Source organism: Sorex araneus, chromosome X (genome assembly GCF_027595985.1).
Source record: "Sorex araneus isolate mSorAra2 chromosome X, mSorAra2.pri, whole genome shotgun sequence".
NCBI lineage: Eukaryota > Metazoa > Chordata > Mammalia > Eulipotyphla > Soricidae > Sorex > Sorex araneus.
The window spans coordinates 373,209,985-373,235,991 of NC_073313.1; the positions used below are offsets into that span (position 1 = coordinate 373,209,985).

The 26,007-nt window shown below is 66.0% G+C and overlaps 1 protein-coding gene across 3 annotated transcripts in view; it reads left to right on the forward strand.

The window, feature by feature from the left end:
• Window positions 1-923: 923 nt before the first annotated feature.
• The window catches only part of MTA3 (metastasis associated 1 family member 3), a 46,255-nt gene continuing 21,171 nt past the window's right edge, over window positions 924-26,007 (forward strand). For 2 of the 3 annotated variants that reach the window (XM_055122777.1, XM_012934385.2), the window contains exons 1-8: window positions 924-1,020; window positions 2,354-2,421; window positions 6,682-6,775; window positions 19,539-19,665; window positions 23,229-23,292; window positions 23,976-24,093; window positions 25,244-25,346; window positions 25,521-25,620. In XM_055122777.1, coding sequence (XP_054978752.1) covers window positions 993-1,020; window positions 2,354-2,421; window positions 6,682-6,775; window positions 19,539-19,665; window positions 23,229-23,292; window positions 23,976-24,093; window positions 25,244-25,346; window positions 25,521-25,620 — 702 coding nt within the window. In that variant the 5' untranslated portion in view covers window positions 924-992. Of the gene's footprint in view, window positions 1,021-1,123; window positions 1,190-2,353; window positions 2,422-6,681; window positions 6,776-19,538; window positions 19,666-23,228; window positions 23,293-23,975; window positions 24,094-25,243; window positions 25,347-25,520; window positions 25,621-26,007 lie in introns of those variants that run through there. The other variant, XM_055122778.1, reaches the window with a different exon arrangement.

Below are 26,007 nucleotides of genomic sequence, written 5' to 3' on the forward strand. Positions count from 1 at the left end.
GTCTGAGTGTGTGAGTATGTACGTATGTCTGTGTGTGTATGTGTGTGTCTGAGTGTGTGAGTATGTACATATGTGTGAGTGTGTGTATGTATGTGTCTGAGTGTGAGTATGTACGTATGTCTGTGTGTATGTATGTGTGTGTCTGAGTGTGTGAGTATGCACGTATGTGTGTGTACTGAGTGTGAGTATGTACATATGTGAGAGTGTGTGTATGTATGTGTGTAGGTGTATATATGTGTGTATGTAAATATGTGGGTGTGTATGTTTGTGAGCATGTGTATGTATGTATTCAATATGTGTATACTGTGTGTGCATGTATATGAGAGTACATATGTGTGTACATGTGCATTGAGTGTATATGTATGTAATTCTGTGCATGTATGAGTCTCTGCCTAGTATGCATGTGCACACATGTGTATGTGTATATGTATGCACGTGTGCAATAATACATGTGTCTGTGTATATGCAAACATTCCCAGGGCGAGTGTGGACTCCCCAGGTTCCCAGTCCCGCAAAGGCCCCCGGACCCGGCCCGGCACCGCCTGCCCCGGACCCCATCCCAGCAAAGACTCCCCTTCCCAGGACCCCGGCCCGGCACCGCCTGTCCCGGACCCCGGCCCAGCAAAGACTCCCCCGGAACCCCGGCCCGGCACCGCCTGGCCCGGACCCCGGCCCAGCAAAGACTCCCCGGGACCCCGTCCCAGTAAAGACTCCCCCGGACCCTGGCCCGGCACCGCCTGCCCCTGACCCCGGCCCGGCACCGCCTGGCCCGGACCCTCCCTCAGCAAAGCCCCGACCACCGTCCCAGGAGACCCCCGGGCCGCCCCAGCCCGCGGACCCGCCCCCGGCCCAGCCCCGCCCGCGCGCCCCGCGCAGCCCGGCCGCCCGCAGCGCCGCGTCCCTTCCGCTGTCCCCGCCCGCCCGCCCCGCCCCTGCACCTGCCTCCTCCTCCTCCTCCTCCTCCTCCTCCTCCTCCTCCTCCTCCCGCGGACATGGCGGCCAACATGTACCGGGTCGGAGGTAGGAGGCGCCGGGCGGGCGGGCCGGGCCGGGGGCCGCGGGCAGGGCCGGGCCGGGCGGGGGCGGGCGGGGGGCGCCTCCCGGGCCTGCGGCACCGCCGGGCCCGAACCCGCCCGGCCCGGCCCGCCCGCCGGACCCTCGGCGGGGACAGGCCGCGCGGAGGGGACAGGTCAGCGGCCCGGCGGGCAGGGGGACCCGGCAGAAGGGGCGGGGAAGGGGCGAGCCCGCCCGCCCGGCCCAGCCCCCGGCCCGGGCCCAGCGCCTGCGCCCAGCCCCGTCCCTGCGCCCAGCCCGGCCGGGCCCCGTCCCTGTCCCCTGCGCCCAGCCCCGACCCTGCCTCTGTCCGCCGTCCCTGCCTGTCTCCTGTCCCTGCCCCGTCCCCTGTCCCCCAGCCCATGTCCCCTGTCCCCCGTTCCTGCCTCTGCCCCCTGTCCGCTGCCCCCCAGCCCCCGTCCCTGCCTGTCTCCTGTCCCTGCCCTGTCCCTGTCCCTGTCCCTGCCCCAGCCCATGTCCCCTGCTCCCCAGCCCCTGTCCCCGCCTCTATCCCCTGTCCCTGCCCCCAGCCCATGTCCCCTGCTCCCCAGCCCCCGTCCCTGGCCCTGCCCCCTGCCCCCTGTCCCCTGTCCCCCAGCCCCTGTCCCCGCCTCTGTCCCCTGTCCCTGACCCCAGGCCCTGTCCCTGTCCCCCAGCCCCGTCCCTGGCCCTGGCCCTTCCCCATGTCCCCTGTCCCCCAACCCCTGTCCCTGCCTCTGTCCCCTGTCCCTGTCCCCCAGCCCATGTCCCCTGTCCCCCGTCCCTGCCTCTGCCCCCTGTCCGCTGCCCCCCAGCCCCCGTCCCTGCCTGTCTCCTGTCCCTACCCTGTCCCCTGTCCCTGTCCCTGTCCCCAGCCCATGTCCCCTGCTCCCCAGCCCCCGTCCCTGGCCCTGCCCCCTGTCCCCTGTCCCCCAGCCCCTGTCCCTGCCTCTGTCCCCTGTCCCCTGCCCCCAGCCCCCCTCTCTGGCCCTGGCCCCCAGCCCCTGTCCTTGTCCCCAGCCCCGTCCCCTGGCCCCTGTCCGTGTCCCCCGCCCCATGCCCCCAGCCCCCAGCCCCATGCCCTGCCCGTCTGTCCCTTCTCTCCTGCCCAGTTGAGGGGTAGCCTGGCCCCGCTCCCTGTCTCCGGGCGGCCGCGCTGGGCACTGGGTCCTGGCCGGCCTGCCGACTGCCGTGTCCTGGCCCCTTCGGGAGGAAGGACGCGAGGGACAGGCGTTGGGGAGCCCCTGGTCTAGGGGGAGTGCCAGGGGCTCAGGGGCTGCTTTGGGGTGCGAGGGTTAAGAGCCCCTCCCTTTGACCGCAGACTACGTGTACTTCGAGAATTCCTCCAGCAACCCCTACCTCATCCGCCGCATCGAGGAGCTGAGCAAGGTACGGGGTTGGGCGGAGGCCCCGGGGAGGGTGGGCTGCGGGACCCCAGGGCAGGGTGGGCTGCGGGCCCCGGGGGTCCAGGTCGAGGGCTGTGGCCCCTCGAGCTGGGCGCTGACCCTGAGCACCGCATCGGTGCCTGGCCGCTGCTCTGAACGGGCATGCTGAGCCTCCCGGGGCGAGTGGCCGCTGGCCGCGGTGCCTGGCCAGGGTGCCGTGCTCGCGGCCCTTCCTCTCTTCCTTTTCTGAGCCAAGTGTTTCCTCTTCCTGCCTGAGGAGGAAGCCCGGCGGTGAGGGGAGACGGCCTCATCCTGGCCGGGCGAACTGCATGGTGCCGTTGGCGCGTGGCTCTGTCCATGAGGCCTGGTCAGCCCTGGACACTCCGGTTGAGCCTGGTGGCAGTGGGACAGTTGGCAGGAGCCCGGCGGCCCGCCTGGAGCCACGGGGCAGAATCCTGGGCCCGGTGGGCTCAGCGGCAGCTTGTGGGGACCTGGGCGGCAGAACCCCCTGCGGGCTGCTGGCGTCCCCCCAGAGTCCTGGTGTCTCGGGCCTGCGAGGCATCAGGGTCGGGGGCGTGACTCCAGTTCAATGCCCAGCACGGCTGGATGTGACCGGGGTGGGCTCTGGGCCCCGGGCAGTGGCCCTGCCCCTGCAGCCCTCGCCAGCACTGAGCCTGGGGGGCGTCTGGCAGCCGGGGACCACCCGCAGAGACACGGGCTGTGGGCACTGCCGGGCTGTCCGGGGCGGTGATGTGTGATGGAGAATGTAGGCCTCTGGGGGAAGTGTGTGTACGTGTGCAGGGGCAGGGGCATGTGTGAGAGCGTACGTGTGCGCCATGTGTGTACATGGGGGATATGTGTGTCAGTGTATATGCGTTCGTATGTGCACACATGTGCACACGTGTGCATCATGAGCATGTGTGAGTGTGTGACTGATGTGTACACATGTGTTTATATGTGTGCACGAAGGCATTTGTGTGATGTGCGCATGTGTAAGTATAAAGGTGAGTACATTTATGTGGCTGGAGGTGCATGTAGGAACATGTGCACACATGACTGTACACATGTGTACATGTCTGAGCGTGCATGTGAACATATATGTACCTGCGTGTTGTGTGAGGATCCTCAGGACTTTTCCTGGCTTGGCTCAGGCGTGACTCCTGGCACTCAGAGGATGGGACCAGGCGGGCCGTGTGGGCGCCTTCACCCTGGTCTGGCCCCTGGGCCCTGGAACATCCCTTTTACGAGACCCCTGGGTGAAAGCACCTCCTGGACAGCCAGTGCCCAGTCTCACAGGCCACCCTGCTCCCTGCTCCGAAGCACACAGACGCCCCAGGGTGGGCCCGGCCTGTCTCTGAGGCCGCGGTCCTGCTGCCCCGCGCCTGTGCAGGGGCTCGAGCCTCTCCCCGAGCCTCTCGGTACGGAGCATCCGCTGGCAGCCCTGGCCGGCGGCGTCGCCTCCCTGCTTTCCTCTCCCCGAGTCTGCCCGGAAGGGCCGCTGACCCTTACAGGGGCCGGGGCGAGGGCCAAGCCGCCCGGGGCCCTGTGCCTGACAGCTGGGGGCTGGCCACGTGCCTGTCGGGCTCTGCGGGGCCTCCCCTCTCCCGGTCTACGCTGGCGCTGCAGCACCTTCCAGAAGGTTCCTCCTGTGGCTGTGTCGGGGCCCTTGATGCAGGACACGGAGGGTCACCCTTTGTCCTGTTTCAGGCGGTGTGAGTGAGCGTGAGCCGCACATGGATGTTGCTGTGTGTGCGTGCACACGTGTGCATGTGTGTTGGCGTGTGACGGGCTCCCACCCTGGAGCTGTCGGCGGGCAGCGGGGATGTTGTGGGCCTGAGGAGAGAGACTGTAAGTAAGAAGCAGAGCGACTTAGCGGGTGTGGCCCGGGGGCCCTTCCCTGGGCCTGGCGGCAGTGCTCGGGTGGCAGTGCTCGGGCGCCGGCCTGGCTCTGCCAGCGGGAACCCAGGCGCTCACGAGTGCACGCCGCCTTCTGTTGCTGAGCTGATTCTCCACCCTGGAAGTTTGGTTTTTGTTCTTCGGCCAAACCTGGCAGTGCTTGGTGCTTAATGCTCAGGGCCCAGTGCTTTGGTTTGCCTCTGGTGATGCTCAGGGCTCGGTACTTGGGGCTCAATGCTGGGTTTGTCTTGGTGGTACTTAGGGCTCAGTACTTGGAGCTCAGTGCTGGGTTTGTCTTGGTGGTGCTTGGGGCTTGGTACTCAGGGATCAGCTCTGGGTTTGCTTTGGTGGTGCTTGGGATTCAGTGCTCGGGGCCGTGTGCTGGGTTTGCTTCTGGTGGTGCTCGGGCTGTACGGTCCCAGGGCCTTCCTCTCTGCACACCTGAAGCCCCCTTGGAGGTGGTACTGGGGCTCGAGCCAGGATTTGGTGCGCATCAGATTCTTCCGCTGAGTTCTCTCCGCCCTCGAGGACCCTGCTTTGGCCCTGCAGTGCGGGGACGCGGGGACGCGGGGACGAGGCCCGGCCCTGCAGTGTGGGGATGCGGGGACGAGGCCCGGCCCTGCAGTGCGGGGACACGGAGACGAGGCCTGGCCCTGTAGTGCGGGGACGCGGGGACGAGGCCCGGCCCTGCAGTGTGGGGATGCGGGGACGAGGCCCGGCCCTGCAGTGCGGGGACACGGAGACGAGGCCTGGCCCTGTAGTGTGGGGACACGGGGACGAGGCCCGGCCCTGCAGTGCGGGGACACAGGGACGAGGCCTGGCCCTGCAGTGCGGGGACACGGGGACTCAGGGACAAGGCCTGGCCCTGCAGTGCGGGGACATGGGGACACGGGGACGAGGCCCGGCCCTGCAGTGCGGGGACGCGGGGACGAGGCCTGGCCCTGCAGTGCGGGGACGCGGGGATGAGGCCCAGCCCTGCAGTGCGGGGACATGGGGATGCGGGGATGTGGGGACGAGGCCCGGCCCTGCAGTGCAGGGACACGGGGACGAGGCCCGGCCCTGCAGTGCGGGGACGCGGGGACGAGGCCTGGCCCTGCAGTGGGGGGACGCGGGGATGAGGCCTGGCCCTGCAGTGCGGGGACGCGGGGACGAGGCCCGGCCCTGCAGTGCGGGGACACGGGGACTCAGGGACGAGGCCTGGCCCTGCAGTGCGGGGACACGGGGACGAGGCCCGGCCCTGCAGTGCGGGGACAGCCTGAGACAAGCCCTCGGTTGGACGGACGGACTGGCAGCTTAGAGAGGCAGCATTTTCCCTTTTCCTTTCCCTCTTCCGCCCTCCTTCCTCCCCTCCTCCCCCGGCTCTGCTGCTGTCAGGACTTGGGCGCTGAGCCCGGGTCAGCCATGTGCAAAGCAAATGATGCCCCCGTCCCCTCTGCAGGACTACTACCTCCCCCCCCAAGCCCAGAGACTCTGATAACTTTTTTGGGGGGCTCACACCCGGCGATGCACAGGGGTCACTCCTGGCTCTGCACTCAGGAGTTACTCCTGGCGGTGCTCGGGGGATCCTATGAGATGCTGGGAATCGAACCCGGGTTGGCCGCGTGCAAGGCAAACGCCCTCCCCGCTGTGCTGTCGCTCCAGCCCCAGCTCTGTAACTTTCCTGCAGTTTGTCGGGAGTGTCGGAGCATTCTGCACTTCACCGTTAGCTCTGCGGGTCTGTTCTGTTCTAGCTTTGGGGCAGCCGCACCTGGCGGTGCTCGGAGGCCGCCTCCTGTCCCTGCCATCTTCCTGGCCCAGGGGCGCTCTGGCCTTTTGTTGTTTTTCTTTCTCTTTTCCTCCTCCTCTCTGCCTGCCTGCCTGCCTGCCTGTGCTCGGGGCTCACTCCTGGCAGTGCTCGGGCGGCCACGTGCCGTGTTGGGCTTGAGGCAGGCGCCCTGTGGCGCGTGAGCTTCCTCTCGGGGGCTGGGCCCGGGGCTGCTCTCAGGGCCGGGAGCCCAGCCCCGTGCCGCGACCCAGCATTTCTGAGCACGCGTGTCAGCACCGGGCCACCAAGGCCGCACTTGGCGTGTTGGGAGCTGAGGGCTTGGCACGGGTGCCCCCGTGGGTGCAGACCCCCAGCTGCGGAGAGCACGCCCCGTCTCGCCCCTCTGCCCTGCCCGGTGAGCCGAGGGCACCGGCAGCCCGGCGTGGGGCCCGGGAGAGGACAGGCCGCGCTGCCCTCGGCGCCAGTGCCCCGGGCGGGGGGTGCCGTGTGGAGCGGCCCCTGCGGGCCCCGGCGGCGCCCTGCGAGCTGGCGAGGGTGTGTGAGGGTGTGGCGGTGGTGCCAACCATGCGCAGTGAGATGACTCTGCCTTTTCTTATCTCTTAGACTGCAGCGGGCAACGTGGAGGCCAAAGTAGTGTGCTTTTATAGACGACGCGATATTTCCAACACGCTTATAATGCTTGCAGACAAGCATGCTAGTAAGTCCTTTCTCTTTTTCTGGGATTCAGAGCTCGTGGTTAAGCCTGCGGTGCCCACCCCCCCCCCCCGGCGGGGGACTGCTCGGGGGACAGTGCTCTCGCTGCCTCCAGCCCTCTGAGGCGGGTGTGAGACGGGGTGGAGCTAGGGAGCCGTGTGCATAGTTTGGGGGTGCTCTGCGGGCTGTGCCTCGTCATAGAGCTGCCAGGACTCCGAGGTGGGGGTCCTGCCCAGGCTGGACAGGGCACGGGGGGCTGGGACGAGGGCCCCTTGAGGTCCTGGCGCTGGGGAGGACTTTTCCTTCTAAAATAGCCACAGTGGGGCTGGAGCAATAGCACAGCGGGGAGGGTCTTTGCCTTGCACACGGCCGACCCGGGTTCGATTCCCGGCATCTTATGTGGTCCCCCGAGCACTGCCAGGAGTAATTCCTGAGTGCAGAGCCAGGAGTCACCCCTGTGCATCTCAGGGTGTGACCCATAAAGCAAAAAACAATAAATAAAATAAAATAAAATAACCAGAGTTCAGTGGGGAGGGCATTTGCCAGGCATGCAGCTGACCTGGATTCGATACCCAGAACCTCATAGGGTCCCAGGCCTGCCAGGAGTGATTTGTGAGCACAGAGCCAGGAGTAACCCCTGAGCACTCACTGAGTGTGGCCCCAAAACAAACACAGAACAAAAACTAAAAGCTGGGCAGTATTTTTATTTTATGAATTTGTTTTATTTAGCTTTGGGGCCACACCCCAGCGGTGCTCAGGGAACCCTGTGGAGTGCTGGGGTTGAACCCGGGTCGGCCTTTGCAAGCGTTCTTCCCCCCTGCACCGGGGCTCCGACCCGCACATGCTTCCTTTGAAAGTATCTCATCTCCTGCGTGAGGCCGGGCCGCCCCTCGTGGGCCTGCAGCCGCCGCCAGGAAGCTGCACAGGGCTGGGCTGTGGTCACGGGGTCCCGCCCACGTGCCCGTGTGCAGCGCCCACCCAGCGCCGCCCGGGCCCACTGGGCAGATGGGCCGGTGCTTCCGTTAACTTCCTCTGCATTCGTTTGGTGCAGGAAGTATTCGTGACGTGGCCTGGCACGGTCACGGGGTCTGTGTGGCACCCTCGGGCCCCTCTGCCTCTCGTGCATGAGGTGACACCCCGTTCTCTGCTCAATGGGGCGGGAGCTGCTCTCAGCTGTGCTCGGGGCCAGGGGCACAGGGACGGGCCCAGGCTCAGCCTGTTGGTGCTCTCCAGCCCCAGCACCGTGGGGCAGAGACCACGCGGCCCTGAGCACTGCGGGTGTGGCCCAGAAAGTAAATGACACGCATACTAGTCCACTATCTTATTTCATTCATTTTTTTATTTGGTTTTGGGGCCACATCCAGCAGTGTTCAGGGATCACTCCTGGCACTGCTTGGGAACCACACCCCTGGCACTCCCCCTAGACCAGGGGCTCCCCAACGCCTGTCCCTCCCGTGCAAGGCAGGCGCCTTCCCCGCTGCTGTCCCCCCGCCCCCACTGGCCCCGTGTCTCAGCTGCCACCAGCCCCTGTGAGCGCGTTGTGTTAGCAAAGAGATGCAAGAGCCTTTGGGCTTTACTCCCTGTCCCCGTCTTCAGCGTGAAGCGTCTCCGTCACGGGCTGGGCGCTGGTCTGAGCTCTGCCGTGAGAGGCCCAGGTTTGACCCCGGCCCGCACCCCCAGGAAGCGCTGTCTCCTCTGACCCCGGGCCTGGGTTCCAGTCTTACTCTGCTGTGGTGAGCAGAGCGGGGCATCGGGCTGTTGGGGCTGTTTGGGGTCAGGACTTCGGGGCTGAGGGGGTCCTGGGGAAGAGTCAGGAGCTGCTCCTCACGGAAGAGTCCTTGCTTCTCGCGCCTGCCTGTGCCCCCACACCCGGCTCCTCCTCACCTGCTCCTCACCCGTGCCCCCTCACCTGCGCCCTCACCTACGCCCCCTCACCTGTCCCTTCACCTGTGCCCTCACCTGCGCCCCCTCACACGTGCCCCCTCCCCTGTGCACCCTCACCTGTCCTCTCACCTGTGCCCCCTCACCTGTATCCTCACCTGTGCCCTCACCTGCACCCCCTCACCTGTGCCTCGCCCGTGCCCCCTCACCTGTGCCCCCTCACCTGTGTCCCCGCCTGTGTCCTCACCTGGTGCTTCCTTACCTGCAGGCTCCAGGTGAGGCTCTGGCCCCTCACACCCCACACCGCCTGCGTGTTTCCACGTCTGTTTCTGAGAGAGCTATCGCACCCGCTCCTCTCAGATCACACGTGCCCATGCATGGTGCCAGCCTGGCTCTGCCCCAGAGCATACATGCCCCATGCATGAAATGGCGTGTGCCCTATGTGTCGTGGCGAGGGGACTATGTGCCCGCGTGCAGGAGGCCGGGGCCTGCTCCCCATCTGCTCGGCCGTGTGCCCCTCGGCTGGGGGCGGTCAGGACAGTGCTGAGGTGCAGGCAGGGGGCGGGGGGGCCAGTGCAAGACCCCTTCCCGGGACCTCCCCGCTGCTTCTCTCGCTGGGTGCTGAGAGCTGCTGGGACCAGCTCTGCTGCCCTCTGTCTGCCGGCCAGGCCAGCGCTGGGCACGTGGCTTGGCGTGGGTGAGGCCGGTGGGGGCGTGGCCCGGGCCGGCCCCACGGTTGAGACGGGCAGCGTCTGTCAGCCTGTCACACAGCCGGCCACTCTGGGCTGGGCGGGGCCTGCTCGCCCCTGGCCGCAGCTCTGTCCTGCGGCCCCTGTCAGCCTGTGGCCCCGCGCGTGGCCGTGACAGGAGACTGTGCCCCTGGGCCGCCCTCCGGGGGGCTCGTGTGGTGCGTGTCTCCAGGGTGGCGTGTCTCGGCCGCTGCCCGCTGCCCGTGGGCTCTCGCCCCCGTCCCAGTCCCTGCCGCCTCCCGACCCCCGACATCACGCTGGCCACCCGGAGTCCGGGCGCGTCACGGCTCCTCCCGGCCGGCTGCCTGGGCGCCCGTGTCCAGGGAGTGAGGAGGGGGTGGGGTGGGGCCAGCGCTCCTGCCCCCCGCACCGTCTGCCGAGCTCCGGACGCGTCGCAGGCCCTCGTGCAGGCCACTCAGCCAGTGTCCACTGGAGCACCGCTGTGTGGCTGGGCAGCCAGCCCCAGGGCCTCGGCCCTTCTGTTGGCCGAGGGGCAGCCCCGCCCCTGCGTCCTCGCACTCAGCCTGCGTCCCACCCACTGCCCCCACGCGGATGCTGTCCCCATCCTGCTCCCAGCCCGAGCTGCCCGCTCTCCCGCCCTCCCCAGGCGCCTGGCCCTGTCCTGCGTCTGCGGCCTGTCGGGGGGCTCTGGCCCGCCTGGCACCCCTCGTCCCAGAGTCGGTCTGGGGCGGGTTCCAGGGAAGGGCCTCCGGGCCAGGGATTGGTTCTGTTTATTTGTTTTGGTGGTGCTCAGGGCTGACTCCTGGCTCTGCACTCAGGAATCACTCCCGGCGGGGTTCGGGGCCAGATGGGTGCCGGGGATCAAACCCGGGTCTGCCGCCGGCAAGGCCAGGGCCCAACCCGCGGTGCTCTCTCTCCGTCTCTGATTTTGACTTTGTGTTAACATCTTTCCTTGAGATAATCTGGGCCACTGAAGAACCACCAGATAGGACCCAGGATCCTCGCCTGCCCTCTCTCAGCCCCCGGGACCCCATTTCCTCCTAGTGCCCCAGGACTGCACACGGCGTTGGCGGTCACGGCCCTGCACAGTGAGGCCCTGCGGCGAGCCAGGCCTGCTCGTCCCGCCTTGTCACTTCCTGTCCCCTGTCTGAGCCCTGCGTCCCTCTGGGAGGTGTTTCCTTGCCCGCCTCAGGGGCTGCCTCCAGACGCCTCTGCTCCGTCCGACGTATCAGAGCTTGTCCCCTGAGTGACTGACGCAGCTGGCCCTGAGGGGGACCCCGGAACCCCAGGGTCGCAGGCGCCCCCTGCTGGGCCTGGGCTTTGCTCCACGAGCCTCTCGTGGGTGCTGGGCCGTGGTCTAGGGGGCGGTGGGGGGTCCTCGGAGTCCTGCCTGAGTCTCCGCCCTGTGTGGTGAGAGGACCGTGGGGGACACAGGGCTCGGGGGAGGTGGGGAGACTGAGCACCTCGCCTGGACCGTGGCAGGATGGGAGCAGGGCGGCCCTGCCCTCCCGCACGCCCTGGCTGACCTCCGCCTGGGGCCACGTTCGCTCTCGCGTGCTCTGGGGCCCAGTCGCTGGCAGGGGCGAGTGCTCGGAGCCTGAGGGTCTGGGCGCTGAAGTGGGATTTGCAGCCAGACCTTGGGCTCAGGCTGCGTGTGCGGGTGCTGGGGGCTTGTCCTGAGCCTCCGGGGGCAGAGGACCCCACTGCCCTCCCGCCTCAGCAGCTCCCAGCTGACGGGAAGCCGACCTGAGACCTGGCCCAGCTGCCCCGCTCTGCCCTGGCACCTGGGGGGCCCTCGCGGGGCCCCACCCTGACACCGCCCCCATCGGATGTGGTGGGGGCACCCGGGGGCAGGGCTATGGTGGGAGGTGGCTGCACCCCGACCCTGTGGGCAGTCGTGATTGGCATCGGGGCTGCGTGGGGCCGGGTGGCTGCTGATGCTGGCGGCCACACACCTCCCGGGACCCCGCGTCCGCCTCTGCCCGGGGCACAGCAAGTCGGCTGTACCCTCAGTTGTCAGCCCAAGAAGAGGGTTTCTGGGGTGCTGGGTGCTGTGCTTGCTGAGAAGGGGAGTCTGCGGCCCCAGACTGGGGGGACACTGTGACCTGCACTTCCACCGAGTGTGTCTCACGGCGGAAACTCCGTGCTGGGCCTTTGCTGCCCCGTGGACCGGAAGCGGCCAGGCGCCCGAGAACGGCCCCTCAGCGGCGCATGCTCCGCCCTGATTCAGTGTGGACGCGGGGCTGGGGCCGCGGTACCCGGGCCTCACTCACCAGACATCTGAGCAGGTCGGGCGCGGGCCGGCAGTGAGGACGGCCAGAGCCCGGGGCTGGGGCGGGTGCGAGACCGCGGGACAGGGTGGACGACGTGGCCCAGGTACTCGGAGCCTCACGGGGGACAAGATGTGGGTGTGAGTGATTCTGCGATGGAGTGTGGGGCCGGCCAGGCGCGCAGGGCTGCGGAGGAGGCAGGTGCACCCCGGGCCCCGCCCAGCTCCGCTCTGGCCCCGCCCCCGCCCCGCCCCTGGCTCCCTCCTGGCCCCGCCCCGCCCCTGCCCCTGGCTCCCTCCTGGCCCCGCCCCTGCCCCTGGCCCCGCCCCTGGCCCTGGCTCCCTCCTGGCCGCCCCTGCCCCTGCCGCTGGCTCCCTCCTGGCCCCGCCCTGCCCCTGCCCCTGGCTCCCTCCTGGCCCTGCCCCTGGCTCCCTCCTGGCCCTGCCCCTGGCTCCATCCTGGCCCTGCCCCTGGCTCCCTCCTGGCCCCGCCCCTGCCCCTGGCCCCGCCCCTGGCCCTGGCTCCCTCCTGGCCGCCCCTGCCCCTGCCGCTGGCTCCCTCCTGGCCCCGCCCCGCCCCTGCCCCTGGCTCCCTCCTGGCCCTGCCCCTGGCTCCCTCCTGGCCCCGCCCCGCCCCTGCCTCTGGCTCCCTCCTGGCCCCGCCCCTGCCCCTGGCTCCCTCCTGGCTCCGACCCCACTCTGCCCCGGCTCCGCCCTGCCCTCCAGGCCAGTCCTGACTCCGCCTCCGGTCCCGCCCATGACTCCATCCTGGCCCCGCCCCGGCTCAGTTCTCGCCGGGCCCAGGGCTGACTCCTGGCTCCGTGCTCAGCGATCTCTGCTGCTGGGCTAGGGAGACCAGGCCCAGTGCAGGGTTGAACCCGTACTGGCTGCTCGCTCCAGCCCCGTCTCGCTCTGCACAGCTCTGGGTTGGAGCCAGGTGGGCCTGGTTTTGTGGCCTCAGGGTTGTTGGATGAAAATGCGTTTTGCAGGGGTAGCTCCTGAGGAACCTCGGCTGACGAGATCCGAGCTGTGAGCCGCGAGCTGGGCCCTTGGCGGCCTCCCCTCCACCCTGCCCTCATTTCCATGTAGCCTCTGGCGGAGGGAGGAGGGGAGGATGGGTCTGCGGACCTCACTCAGCATGTCTTCCCACATGGAATGCTCTAGAACCAGACTGGAACCCCGGCCCTGGGTGCCTTCCAGTTCCCCCTCATCCCCTCACCCCTGCTCACGGACTCCAGCCCACTCCAGCCTGCTGCCTTGCACGTGGACCAGTGTGTGGTGGACATTGGCGCCCACACTGAGGCTGCATATGGTGACACCCAGGGAATGCCCCCGCAAAGGGCACCAGACACAGGGGCCACACAGGTAGGACTTGGGTGGGATCAGTATAGGCGCGATGGGGCAGTACCGCTGCGATGGGGCAGTTACAGGTGTGATGGGTTAATACAGGTGTGATGGGGCAGTATAGGTGTGATGGGGCAGTACAGGTGTGATGGGGCAGTACAGGTGTGATGGGTCAGTACAGGTGTGATGGGGCAGTTACAGGTGTGATGGGACAGTACAGGTGTGATGGGTCAGTACAGGTGTGATGGGTCAGTACAGGTGTGATGGGGCAGTACAGGTGTGATAGGTCAGTACAGGTGTGATGGGTCAGTACAGGTATGATAGGTCAGTACAGGTGTGATGGGTCAGTACAGGTGTGATGGGGCAGTTACAGGTGTGATGGGACAGTACAGGTATGGTAAGTCAGTACAGATGTGATGGGGTAGTACAGGTATGATAGGTCAGTACAGGTGTGATGGGTCAGTACAGGTGTGATGGGGCAGTTACAGGTGTGAATGGGGCAGTTACAGGTGTGAAGGGGCAGTTACAGGTGTGATAGGTCAGTACAGGTATGATGGGTCAGTACAGGTGTGATAGGTCAGTACAGGTGTGATGGGGCAGTACAGGTGTGATGGGGCAGTACAGGTGTGATAGGTCAGTACAGGTGTGATGGGGCAGTACAGGTATGATGGGTCAGTACAGGTGTGATGGGGCAGTACAGGTGTGATGGGGCAGTACAGGTGTGATAGGTCAGTACAGGTATGATGGGTCAGTACAGGTGTGATAGGTCAGTACAGGTGTGATGGGGCAGTACAGGTGTGATGTGCTGTGCTCCCTGTGCGGTTCCGCTCCAGCTCTCGGGCTGAGAACCATCTCCCAGGCACCCCTTCGCTGACGGACCCAGTGCCCAGCCCCCACTAGGCTGGAAGTAGGATAAGATAACTGCTCACTGATTCCCTGCAGACAGTGCTCACGAGTCCTTCCCGGAACTCATTTCTGTCCGCCACCACCCACCACCCTCCACTGCCACCAACCATGACCACCACCACCATCCCTCAGCACCATCAGCCACCACCATCAGCAGCCACACCCACCACCATCTGCCAGCACCGTCAGCTGCCCCCACAAACCAGAACTACCCTCAGCCACCGCCACCATCCCGCCACGACCACCACCACCACCAACCACCACAAGCCCTTGCATCACTATCAGCCACTGTGTCAGCCCCCAGTCTGTCCCCGCCAGGCTGGGCCTGGGCTGGTGGCTGCCAGGGGACGCGGCAGGGGTGGGGTGTGTGGGTGAGGCTCGCATCGCCGTGCAGACCCTCCGTTCCCCTTCCCTAGCTCCCCCGTGTCCTCCGGAGCAGCCACTCGTTCTCACAGCGCTTCTTTTGGGGGAGGGCGTTTTGGGTCACACCCGGCGATGCGCGGGGGTCACTCCTGGCTCTGCACCCAGGAATTACCCCGGCGGGGCTCAGGGGACCACATGGCATGCCGGGAATCAAACCCGGGTCGGCCGTGTGCAGGGCAAACGCCCTCCCCGCTGTGCTATCGCTCCAGCCCCTGAGAGCGCTTCTTCCAGAACTGAGAAGGCGCCTGGCGAGTGCCCGGGGCCTCCCTGCTGCCCCCCGAAAGCTCTGGCTTCTCGGGGGCTGGTCTTTGGGTCTCTCCCGGCATCGAGCGCAGACGTGATCGGAGTGGAGAATGCGCGTCCGCACCTTTCTCCTGCCTCCTCCCGTGTCCCGGGAAGAGGCTGACCCTTGAGCGTTCCGTTCCCGCGGGCAGGAGTGAGTGCAGCCGTCACAGCTCCCTCTCGGGCCGAGGTCACCCCCGCTCTGGGCATGGCATTAGTTCACGGCTCCCTCTTGGGCCGTGGCCGCCCCCTCTGGCCGTGGCACCCCGCTCTGGCCGTGGCACTGGTTCACGGCCCTCGCTGCTGGAACTCCCGAGGGATGGCCGTGCTCTGGCGCTGGAGGACCACGCCGGCCAGGCTGAGGCTGACGGTTCTGAGCGGGTGAAAGGCTTCGTTTGTTGGCTTTTCTCTCTTGGTTCTGGGCAGTGCTGGGGCCGGAGCCGGGCTGCCGCGTGCAAGGCCAGCGTCCTCCCCGCTGGGCTCTCTCCGGCCCTCCCGTCTTCCCTTGCGTGTCCTTGTGCTTCTGTGTGTGATGCTGAATCTCAGGACAAGACTTGAGTTTGCAGCTTCCCTTTAGTGGAAGCTCGGGTAGGAGCCGCCTCCTTCTGGGCTAATTTGTACCTGGGTAAGTAGCTCTTGCCTCTGCATTGAGAAGCTGCTTTCTAATCATATCTATAAGTATATGTCTTTGGGGTCTGTTTGTTGGGCCACACCCGCAGTGCCTCTAGTCTGCTTTCAGCTCTGTGCTGGGGGCCCTCGGCCAGTGGCGTGGGGACTGGGGTGTGGTGGGGGCCGAGGGTGGGGTGTGGACCCTGGAGTTGGGCCAGGTTGGGTCTTGAGTCTCGTTGCGTGTGTGAATCTCCGAGTCTGGGAACACCCTGGGCTGTGCATGAGGGTCCCGGGGGCCAGGTGAGGAGACACCCCCCAGCCTGGGCTACCCTGGAGGGTGGGGCCCCACACAGGGGTCCCGCATGGGCCGAGGGCAGAGCTGGAAGTGGCCCGAGGTTGCTGCTGCCGTCCCTGTCAGCGTCTGGTCTCTGGAAACTCCTACCTGCCTCTCCAGGTCTTCACTCCTGAGTTCTGCTGGGCCGGACCCGGCTCTTGTGCACGTGCTTCTCTGAGTTTCACGGAGGCGAGGAGTCAGCCGTGCATCGCCTCCTGTGACGGGGAAGCGCTGTGCAGCGTGGGCACCCGAATCAGCCCGCCAGACCCAGGCATGGCGCGGCCGAGCCACAGACACTGTTGCTCAGTGTCCCCGTCACTGCTGTGTAGACCCCCTTTCTCCAGGAGCGCCTGTGCCTCGGTGGGCTTCCCCTCAGCGGACTCAGTGGACCCCCCTCAGTGGCTACCCTCAGTGGCCCCCCTCAGTGGACCCAGTGGACCCTCCCTCAGAGGCTCCCCTCAGTGGACCCCCCTCAGAGGCTCTCCTCAGTGGACCCAGTGGGTCCCCCTCAGTGGCTCCCCTCAGTGGACCCAGTGGACCCCCCTCAGTGGCTCCCCTCAGTGGACCAGTGGGCCCCCCTCAGTAGCTCCCTCAGTGGACCCAGTGGACCCCCCTCAGTGGCTCCCCTCAGTGGACCCAGTGGGCCCCCCTCAGTGGCACCCTCAGTGGACCCAGTGGACTCCCCTCAGTGGCTCCCCTCAGTGGACCCAGTGGACCCCCCTCAGTGGCTCCCCTCAGTGGACCCAGTGGACCCCCCTCAGAGGCTCCCTCAGTGGACCCAGTGGACCCCCCTCAGTGGCTCCCCTCAGTGGACTCAGTGGACCCAGTGGGCCCCCTCAGTGGCTCCCCTCAGTGGACTCAGTGGACCCCCCTCAGTGGCTCCCCTCAGTGGACTCAGTGGACCCAGTGGGCCCCCTCAGTGGCTCCCCTCAGTGGACTCAGTGGACCCCCCTCAGTGGCTCCCCTCAGTGGACTCAGTGGACCCCCCTCAGTGGCTCCCCTCAGTGGACTCAGTGGACCCCCCTCAGTGGCTCCCCTCAGTGGACTCAGTGGACCCCCCTCAGTAGCTCCCCTCAGTGGACCCAGCGGACCCCCCTCAGTGGCTCTCCTCAGAAGGCCCTTCTTCTTGAGTTTCCCCTCAATGGAGTCTCAGTGGAGCTGCCTCAGTGAACTCCGTCCGTGGGTCCCCTCAGTGGGTCCCCTCAGAGACTGCTAGCTCTCTGTAAGATCGGGAGTTCTCACTCCCTTCTCTCCCTACAATTGCGTCTTGTTGTTGTTGTTTTGGCCACTCCTGGCAGTGCTCAGGGCTACTCCCGGTTCTGTGCTAAGGAGCGTCCCCGAGTGAGCTGAGGGGACTGTGTGGCTGCCGGGATCAGGGCAGCCACGTGCAAGGCAAGCGCCTCCCGCCCTGTGCTCTCTCTCCAGCCCCATGACGCATGTTTGGTTGGAGATATTTTGGTTTGGGGGGTGTGTGTTTTTTTAAATAAACTTCTGTTTTCCACCTTCTAAAACTTTCTGGGGCTGAAACTTTTTCCCCTTTGTGTGGGTGTGAAGGGAGTCACCCTGCACCCCCGTCTCCAGAGATGGGACAACGCAGCAGATGTGTATGGGGAGGGGGCGTTTCTCTCTCTCTCTCTCTCTCTCTCTCTCTCTCTCTCTCTCTCTCTCTCTCTCTCTCTCTCTCTCTCTCTCTCTCTTTTGCTTTTTGGGTCACTTTTTTTTTAATTGAATCACCGTGAGAACAGTTACAAAGCTCTCAGGTTTAAGTCTCAGTCGTACAGTGATCAAGCACCCATCCCTTCACCAGGGCACTTGTTCCACCACCGTGAACCCCCGTATACCCCCATCCCACCCCCCACCCTGCCTGTGTGGCAGATGATTTTCACTTTACTCTCTTTATTTTGATTACATTCAGTTTCCGACAGGAAACTCACTATTATTATTTGGAATTTTCCCCCAACAATCAGAGCTGCGAAAAGGCATCATTAGATCATTTGTTTTCTGTTGCTGATAGTGAAGAGCGTAAGATGTCGCACGGCCACGACAGCGGACGCGCGGTTTTGGAGTTCTGGCATTTTAGTAACTAAGTCCAGAGGCATTTCTGCCAGCGGCCACTGCGTTCCGAGATTGGTTTTGTGCCTCTGGGATCGTGGCTGTTAGGAGAGGAGGAGCCGTTTGTGGGTGGCTGCTCGGGCTCGTGGGCCGGGGGCGGGGCTGGTTCTGCCCCCCCATCTCGAGATTCCCCGCGTGCCCCATCACTGCCAGCTCCTACCTGTCTGTCCAGTTGGCCTTGAAAGGTGGCGGTCGCCATGCTGCCGCAAAGGGGAAAAGGCCGAGGGACAAACCCTCCCCCTCCCGGGCGGCACAGGGCTGTAGCTTGGAGCACTGTCCAGGAGTACATCTGCCGGCAGTCTGTGTGCTCTGGGGTCACGGTCGCTCAGGGGCGGGGGGGCCCGTTCCTGAGTGTTTCTTTGTGTATCAGGAAAGGAGAAACAGTCCCGGTCCCCACATACCGGAGCCACGTTAGCAGAAGCTCAGTGTTGCCGGGATTCCAGGGCTCTGCCCCTTCTCCGTCTGGGGCACCCGGTGTTGTCGGCCCGGCCTGGGGTCGGGAGCACTCTCCGGCTTGCGGTGCCCCCGGCCCGGATTCTTCACTGCTGAGTGTGGCAAGAGGGCGCCGGCGGGGGGGGCGTTAAAGGCGTGAGTTCCGGGGTCAGGGGCGGGCTGGAACTGCCCAGTTCCAGTGCCCCCAAGCGGTTTTTTGGGTCACTTTTGGCGATGCTCAGGGGTTACTCCTGGTGGTGCTCGGGGGACTGTATGGATGCCAGGGATTGGACCTGCGTTGGCTGTGTGCAAGGCAGACGCCCTCCCCGCTGTGCTCTTGCTCCAGCCTCCACTTTGTTTTTTAAATCAATTTTATTTATTGTACATCTTGATGTTTAGAAAGCAGTTGTGGATGTTTATTTGTGCAGGGGGTAATCAGACCATTCAGACGTTCCCTCTGTGCGAGCTGGAGATATTCGGGCCACACTGAGTAGAGCAGGGCACACACTTCTTTCTGATGGGCATATGAGGGGCATCTCGCGTGGAAACTTCTCTTTGTTCCCACGGTGCAAATGTGTCGTTGGTTTTCCCCGAGGGAGGTTTCTGCTGGGCAGGGGCTTTGGGAAGACGGGGCTGCCTGCCGGGACACCAGGATGTGGCCCCTCTTTCGAAGGGGACCTTTGTCCTGGCTATGGCCCCTCCCTAGAAATGCGCCTTTGTCAGACCAAGTGAGCTTGAGGTGCCATGGAGAACCTTCTAGAAGCTGCTGCTCCTGCTGGGCTCTGGGGCCCCATGGGTCCCACAGGATCCCACAGGGACCCCTACAGGTGCCCACAGGCTCCCACAGGGTCCCACAGGCTCCCACAGACTCCCACAGGCTCCCACAGGCTCCCACAGGGGCTCCCACAGCCTCCCACAGGCTCTCACAGGCTCCCACAAGCTACCACAGGGGCTCCCACAGGCTCCCACAGGGGCTCCCACAGGCTCTCACAGGCTCCCACAGTCCTTCACAGGCTCTCACAGGCTCTCACAGGCTCCCACAGGTTCCCACAGGGGCTCCCACAGGCTCTCACAGGCTCCCACAGTCCTTCACAGGCTCTCACAGGCTCTCACAGGCTCCCAAGAGGCCCACAGAGGCTGCCACAGGCTCCTAGAGGCTCCCACAGGGGTCTGTAAGGATCTCACGGGGCTCCCACAGGGCCTTCCACAGGTCCCACACAGGGCTCACATAGGGTCACAGGGTCAATACGGGGCTCCCGTGGGGGTGCCACAGGCCCCCACTGGGTTTCATGGGGATCCCACATGGGGCTCTCAGAGGGTCCCATAGCATCCCACAGGGGCTTTGCTTGTCACGTGCCTGGAGCCACACGGCCGGCGCACGCGTGGTCCCAGCTGGGCTCAGAGGGGGTGCCGTGCACGCCTGCACGCAGCCTGCACTGACCGCCCTTCACGCCTGTCTGTGCAGAGGAGATGGAGGAGGAGTCGGAGACGGTGGTCGAGGCCGACCTGACAGAGAAACAGAAGCATCAGCTGAGACACCGGGAGCTCTTCTTGTCGCGCCAGTATGAGTCTCTGCCTGCCACACACATCAGGTAGGGGCGAGGGTCTGCGTGGCCCCCTCACTCTGCACGGTGGGCGGTGATGGTCTCTGTGGGGTCCCAAAGCCCCGCCCGTAGGGATCTGCACCACCCAGGCTCTGGGCCGCCCCCTGCTGTGTGCCCGGCTGGGCAGAAGCTCGAGCCCTTCCTTGGTGGCACCTTGGTGTCAGCGGGGCCGCCCCCTCCCAGGGTGGGCACGTCAGCGGTGGTGGGGCCAGGGAGCACTGCCTCGTGGAGACTGTCCTGTGAACCGTGTGTCCCAGAAACAGCTGGTGTCAGATCTGAACCTGCCTCTCGGGCTCAGATGGGCTCACAGACTTGCCCCGCTCTCATATGCTCCTTACACACACATGCATACACTCGTGTGTGCACCAGCACATGTATGCACAAAGCACGCTCGTGCACACATGCACACACCCATATGCATGCACCCAGCACATATATGCACACAGCATGCTCTTGCACACATGCACACGCAAACACACACGCATACGTTCACATGCCCGCACCTCACACACCTGCGTGCTCCCACCAATAGATGCATGCACACAGCACGCTCTGCACCCACGCACACGCACACGCTCCTTCAGTGACCCACTCCACACTGTTTCAGAGCAGACACACGTACCCCCCAGGTGTCCCCCAGAGAGCCCAGCACAGAGTTGGCATCTTAGAGACGGGCTCTGATCTCTGGGGCGAGAAATCCCGGCAGACCCAGGGTCCCGCCCCCGCGGTCGCCTGGGGCCACCGCTGCATTGCTTCCAGGAATCGTGAGGACACAGCGGGGTGGTGCTGCAAGTGTGTCTGTCCTTTGCCAGAAAGGGGAGTCAGAGCAGGACTGCCTGCCACGCAGATGGGGGCTTTAACTCAGCACAGCGGTGAAAGCAGTGGCCGGCACTGCAGAGTTGAGACCCAGAGGGGCCCGCATCTCCCTGTAGGCCCCGGCAGCCCGAGAAGCCAGTGGCCACCTGGACTCTCACCAGGGCCAAGGGCTCTGAGGAACCGGACTGGCGGCTTTGAGAATGTCCAGAACACACACTTGAGGCCTGTCGATGGGCTCCGGCTCTGCCGACAGACGGTGTCAGGGCCGAGGGCAGCCAGCCCCTCTTCCCCAGAGCGGGGAGGCCAAGCACTAGGGAAGGAGGGGGGATCCTCTGGGGCTTGACTGGTCACCCCGGAGCTGACCAGGGGGGCAGTTAGAAACAGGAGAAGCACATTAGGGCCTTTATGGTTTTTGCCTGTGGGTGCAGGGCTGGGCTGAACCCCACTTCTCCTGGGGTCAGCTCTGCCCGGCCTGCAGCCAGGGGTGCTCCTGAGCCCTCCGGGCTGGGGTCAGCGCCTGGCCATGCAGCTGGGACCGGAAGAAGCCTGGCAGGTGCCCTTCAGCCGGGCTCTGGGCGGCGGGCACAGGCAGCTAGGTGGGACGGCCGCTGCTTGCAGCCCTGTGCTGAGGTCAGTCCCCGGGAGGCTTGCGCGTGTTGGGGGGCCAGCACAGTGGCCAGCACAGGACAGCTGCCCAGATGTGAGCCAGACCGAGCTGCCCACATGGCACTGCTGGACCCTGAGTCACTGCAGCTGCTGCCACCGTGACTCAAGACCCCAAGTCGGGGGGCTGGAGCAATAGCACAGCGGGGAGGGCGTTTACCTTGCGCGCGGCCGACCCGGGTTCGATTCCCAGCATCCCATATGGTCCCCTGAGCACCGCCAGGGGTGATTCCTGAGTGCAGAGCCAGGAGTAACCCCTGTGCATCGCCAGGTGTGACCCAAAAAGCAAAAAAAAAAAAAGACCCCAAGTGTGTCGATGCAGGCCCCCAGGTGCTGTGATGTGGGACGCGAGGTCCGTGATGCAGAGACTCCTCGCTCTGTGCCCAGGTGCCCTTGTGGTGCCAGGGAGACATCTGGCGCCCATGCAGAGCCCCTGGTGCTGTCTTCCTGACTCCATAAATGAAAACCATTTTGTTGAAAAATCCTTCCCTGCCCCCGGCTTTCTGTTACGGTTGTTGTAGTGGGTTTTCACAGCTGGTGGCGGGGCTCCCTGGGGCACCCTTGGGTGGGGTGCTCACAGACCCCAGAGTTTGTGGTGGGCCCGGTGGTGCTCGCAGGTCCCAGTTTGTGGGGTTGCGGGCACTCCCGTAGCAGAGCTCCGGGGTCTCAGTTGGCGTGTTGGCTGCGCTCGGCCCTAAGCCTAGCTTGCACCTGTAGGTGGGCGCTCTGTGTCTCTGCCCAGGCCCTCAGCTGGCCTCTGCTGGTCCCCAGTTCTCTGCCCTGTGGGGCTGGGGCTGCCCCGCTGCCTGGGCACATGGAGGCTGAGGCCCGACTCGCTCAGTCACCAGGCCTGAGGCCCTGGGCCCCAGAGCTCGGCGCTGCAGGCTGGGACCTCAGTGATGTGACTGTGGGGTGCCTCCTGGTGCCCCCTGGGTGCTGATGGTGTGCCTGCACCGTGCCTCCCGGTGGCTCCTGTTCTGGGTGCTGATCCTGTGTCATCCTTTCAGAGGGTGGGTGGGCTTGGTTCAGGGTCTGTAGCTGTCCAGATAGAGCCTCCTGGATTTCTCCTTGGCTGCCTTTGCTCCTTGGTGCATGTGTGGGCTCTGGGCCCGCAGGTGATGAAACCAAGGTGCCCAGAGACCAGCCCGGGCCCTTGCCCGCACCCAGGGATGGAGGAGCAAGACGCAGGGGATGGGGCTGGCCCAGAGGGTGTCTCCAGCGCGCGTGCCGCCCAGATGGGCCCAGCAGACAGGTCTGGGGCCACTCCTCGAGGAGGGGAAAGTCTGCCTGCCGTGGTTCCAGGTGGGCATGGGAGTGTGGCGCCCAGGTAGGCGAGCCCAGCCTGGCCCAGGGCGGTGATGGATGCCCTTTGTTGCACCAGCTCCTGCCTCCTCCTTTGGCTTCTTGACCCAACAGCCTTCAGGGACCATGTGGCCTGCAGGAGGCCAGGAAGCCGTTCAGGTGCCACCTGTCCTGGACGGCCACGCCCCCTCCGGAACGCCCCGGCCACGCCCCCTCCGGAACGCCCCACCAACGCCCCGCCCACTCCCCTCCCAGAACGCCCGCCCATGCACCCCTAAACGCCCCGCCCCCAGAATGCCCGCCCTTCCCTGATGCCCTCCCAGATGCCCTGCCCACTCCCGCCCCTCCCGAACGCCCTGTCCTTCCCAGAACGCCTTGCCCACGCCCTGCCCCTCCTGGCCGCCCTTCTCCCTGGTCGCCCCGCCGCTCCTGTCATTCGCCCTGTGACCAGCCTGACCCTCCAGTCGACCAGCTTCTGGATGCCCCGCCCCCGGGCACGCCCCACCCCGTTAGCCCCGCCCCTGCCACACCCCGCCCCCTGGTCACGCCCTCTCTGCCACGCCCCTGGAACTTCCCGCCCTGTGGCCCCGCCCCTGGCTGCACGTCCCTGCCACGCCCTGCCCCGTCGCCCCGCCCCCTGGCCGCCATGCCCGTACCATGTTCCTTAGCCTCTCCCTGGCCACGCACCCTATGCCACGCCCCTGGCACGCCCTGCCCCGTCGCCCCGCCCCTCGGGCGCGCTCCCGGCTCACGTGCCGCTCTCCTCGCAGGGGGAAGTGCAGCGTGGCGCTCCTCAACGAGACGGAGTCGGTGCTCGCCTACCTGGACAGAGAGGTACCGCCCGCCTCCGCAGGACGGTCGGGCCGGGCCAGGCGGGGACGCGGCCTCCAGGACGGGCCGGGCTGTGGCCTGTGGCCGCGGGTCCCCCCCAGCACCACACGTGAGCCCCGAGCACCGAGCCGGAGTGACCCTGAGCACCGAGCCGGGAGTGAGTCCCGAGCACCAGGCCGGGAGTGAGTCCCGAGCACAGAGCCAGGAGTCAGCCCCGAGCACTGGGTCGGGAGTGAGCCCTGAGCATGGAGCCAGGAGTGACCCTGAGCACAGAGACAGGAATGAGCCCTGAGCACTGAGTCAGGAGTGAGCCCCGAGCACAGAGCCGGGAGTCAGCCCCTGAGCACAGAGCCGGGAGTCAGCCCCGAGCACAGAGCCAGGAGTGACCCTGAGCACAGAGCCATTCAGCCCTGAACACAGAGCCGGGAGTGACCCTAAGCACAGAGCTGGGAGTCAGCCCCGAGCACAGAGCCAGGAGTGACCCTGAGCACAGAGCCATTTAGCCCTGAGCACAGCCGGGAGTCAGCCCCGAGCACAGAGCCGGGAGTTGGCCCAGAACCCGGCGGCTGCGCCGCGGTGGGCTGGGCTCTGCAGTGGCGGGAGTGAACGTCCCACTCGCGGGCCCCACCGCCCCGATGCAGGCGTCAGCCCCGCCGGGCGCCGGCCTCAGCCGCCCTCTCCCCCAGGACGCCTTCTTCTACTCGCTGGTGTACGACCCGTCGGTGAAGACCCTGCTGGCGGACAAGGGGGAGGTGCGCGTGGGGCCCCGCTACCAGGCCGACATCCCGGAGATGCTGTCAGAAGGTGGGTGGGCGGCCATGTCACCGGGCCCTGCCGGGCAGTCGCCGGGCCTGGTCTCCTGCAGGCCGTTCCCTGGGGACCGGGGGGTCCGAATTGTTCTTGGGCCAGAGGCCCGTGGCCTGTGCAGGGCCTTCGCCCGCTGTGTCGTAAGTCACACTCGGACCCCTCAGAACCTCGGGGCGGAGGGGGTGCGAGGCGCCTGCCCAGCACGCAGCAGACACGGTTCCTTCCCCGAGTGCCGTCTGGCCGCTCCTGAGCGCCGTCAGATATGGCCCCAGGGAAGGCTCAGGGGACAGCCGCTGTCTGAGCGTGAGGTGTGAGTCCCGGCCCAGCTCCCACAGCTGTGTGGTCCCGGGCATGGCCCGTCACTGGACAGTCACTGGACAGCTGTGTGTGAGTCGGGAGCACTGCAGCCGGAGGTGGGAGTACTGAGACTCCTGAGTGAGCCCTGACAGACTCCACAGGCGGGGGAGAGGGAGCCCCGGTGAGCCCCACAGGCAGGGGTGAGGGAGCCCCGGGTCCCCACAGGGGGGGGTGAGGGAGCCCTGGTGAGCCCCACAGGCGGGGGTGAGGGAGCTCCAGGCCCCCACAGGCAGGGGTGAGGGAGCCCCAGGCCCCCACTGCGGCAGCGCGGGGGGAGGGGAAGCCGAACCCTCAGCGCCCTGGTGGGGCACAGCCCCTCCCCTCCTGTCCCTTCCCCGCGAGTGGTGGGGGTGGGGCGGGGTCCCTCCTGGTCTCCGGGGCCTTCTGCCCACTCCCTATGGCCCTTCCCAGGGGGAGCAACAAGGGGCAGCCTGGGGACGTCCTGCCCTGCCTTCCAGTCCCCCCTCCGTGCCCTCGCCCTACACGCACACGGAGCCCGGCTACGTCTGGGTCCGCGGTGGGACACGCTGTCTGGCCCGAGTCCACGGGTGCGGGCTGTCCCTAGGCCTGACCCCTCTGGTCAGCTGCGCCCACCCGTCCTTCCCTGTGGCGCGCGCTGCCTGTTGCTGCTGTCCCGCATGGCCCTAGGTGGACAGTGCCTGGACAGTCCCCAGAGGGCCGGGCCACTCCGCGTGTTTCCGCATATTCCTCACCCCAGGGCCCGTCCCCCAAGCGACTGTCGGCACGCGGCCTCGGGTGCTGCTCTGACAGGCGTGTCCTGTGTCCCCAGGAGAGTCGGACGAGAGGGAGCAGTCCAAGCTGGAGGTGAAAGTGTGGGACCCCAACAGTCCACTCACTGACCGGCAGATCGACCAGTTCCTCGTGGTGGCCCGGTGAGTGCGGGGCAGGCGGGGTCTCAGGGAGGTGCCACTTGTTGGTGTAGACAGAGGCACTGTCAAGCCCAGCACGCTCGTGGAGACGGGGCCTGGGGTGTGGCGAGTCGCTGAGGAGCTGGATGTTCCCAGGGCCCCCCGCTGCCCTGACAGGCCTGTCCCCTCCTCCCGCAGAGCCGTGGGCACCTTCGCCCGTGCCCTGGACTGCAGCAGTTCTGTGCGCCAGCCCAGCCTGCACATGAGCGCCGCCGCCGCGTCGAGGGACATCACGCTGGTGAGACCGCTGGCCCGGAGCCTCGCACCCTACCCACTGCGGCCTGACGCTGGCACCGCCAGCCCGTGTCTGTGTGGGTCTCTCAGGGGTGGCCTGTCCTGGGTCTGACAGGGGTGGCCTGTCCTTGTGTCTGTGTGGGTCTGAAAGGGGTGGCCTGTCCTTGTGTCTGTGAGTCTGACAGGGGTGGCCTGTCCTTGTGTGGGTCTGACAGGGGTGGCCTGTCCTTGTGTCTGTGTGGGTCTGACAGGGGTGGCATGTCCTTGTGTCTGTGAGTCTGACAGGGGTGGCCTGTCCTTGTGTGGGTCTGAGAGGGGTGGCCTGTCCTTGTGTCTGTGTGGGTCTCTCAGGGGTGGCCTGTCCTTGTGTCTGTGAGTCTGACAGGGGTGG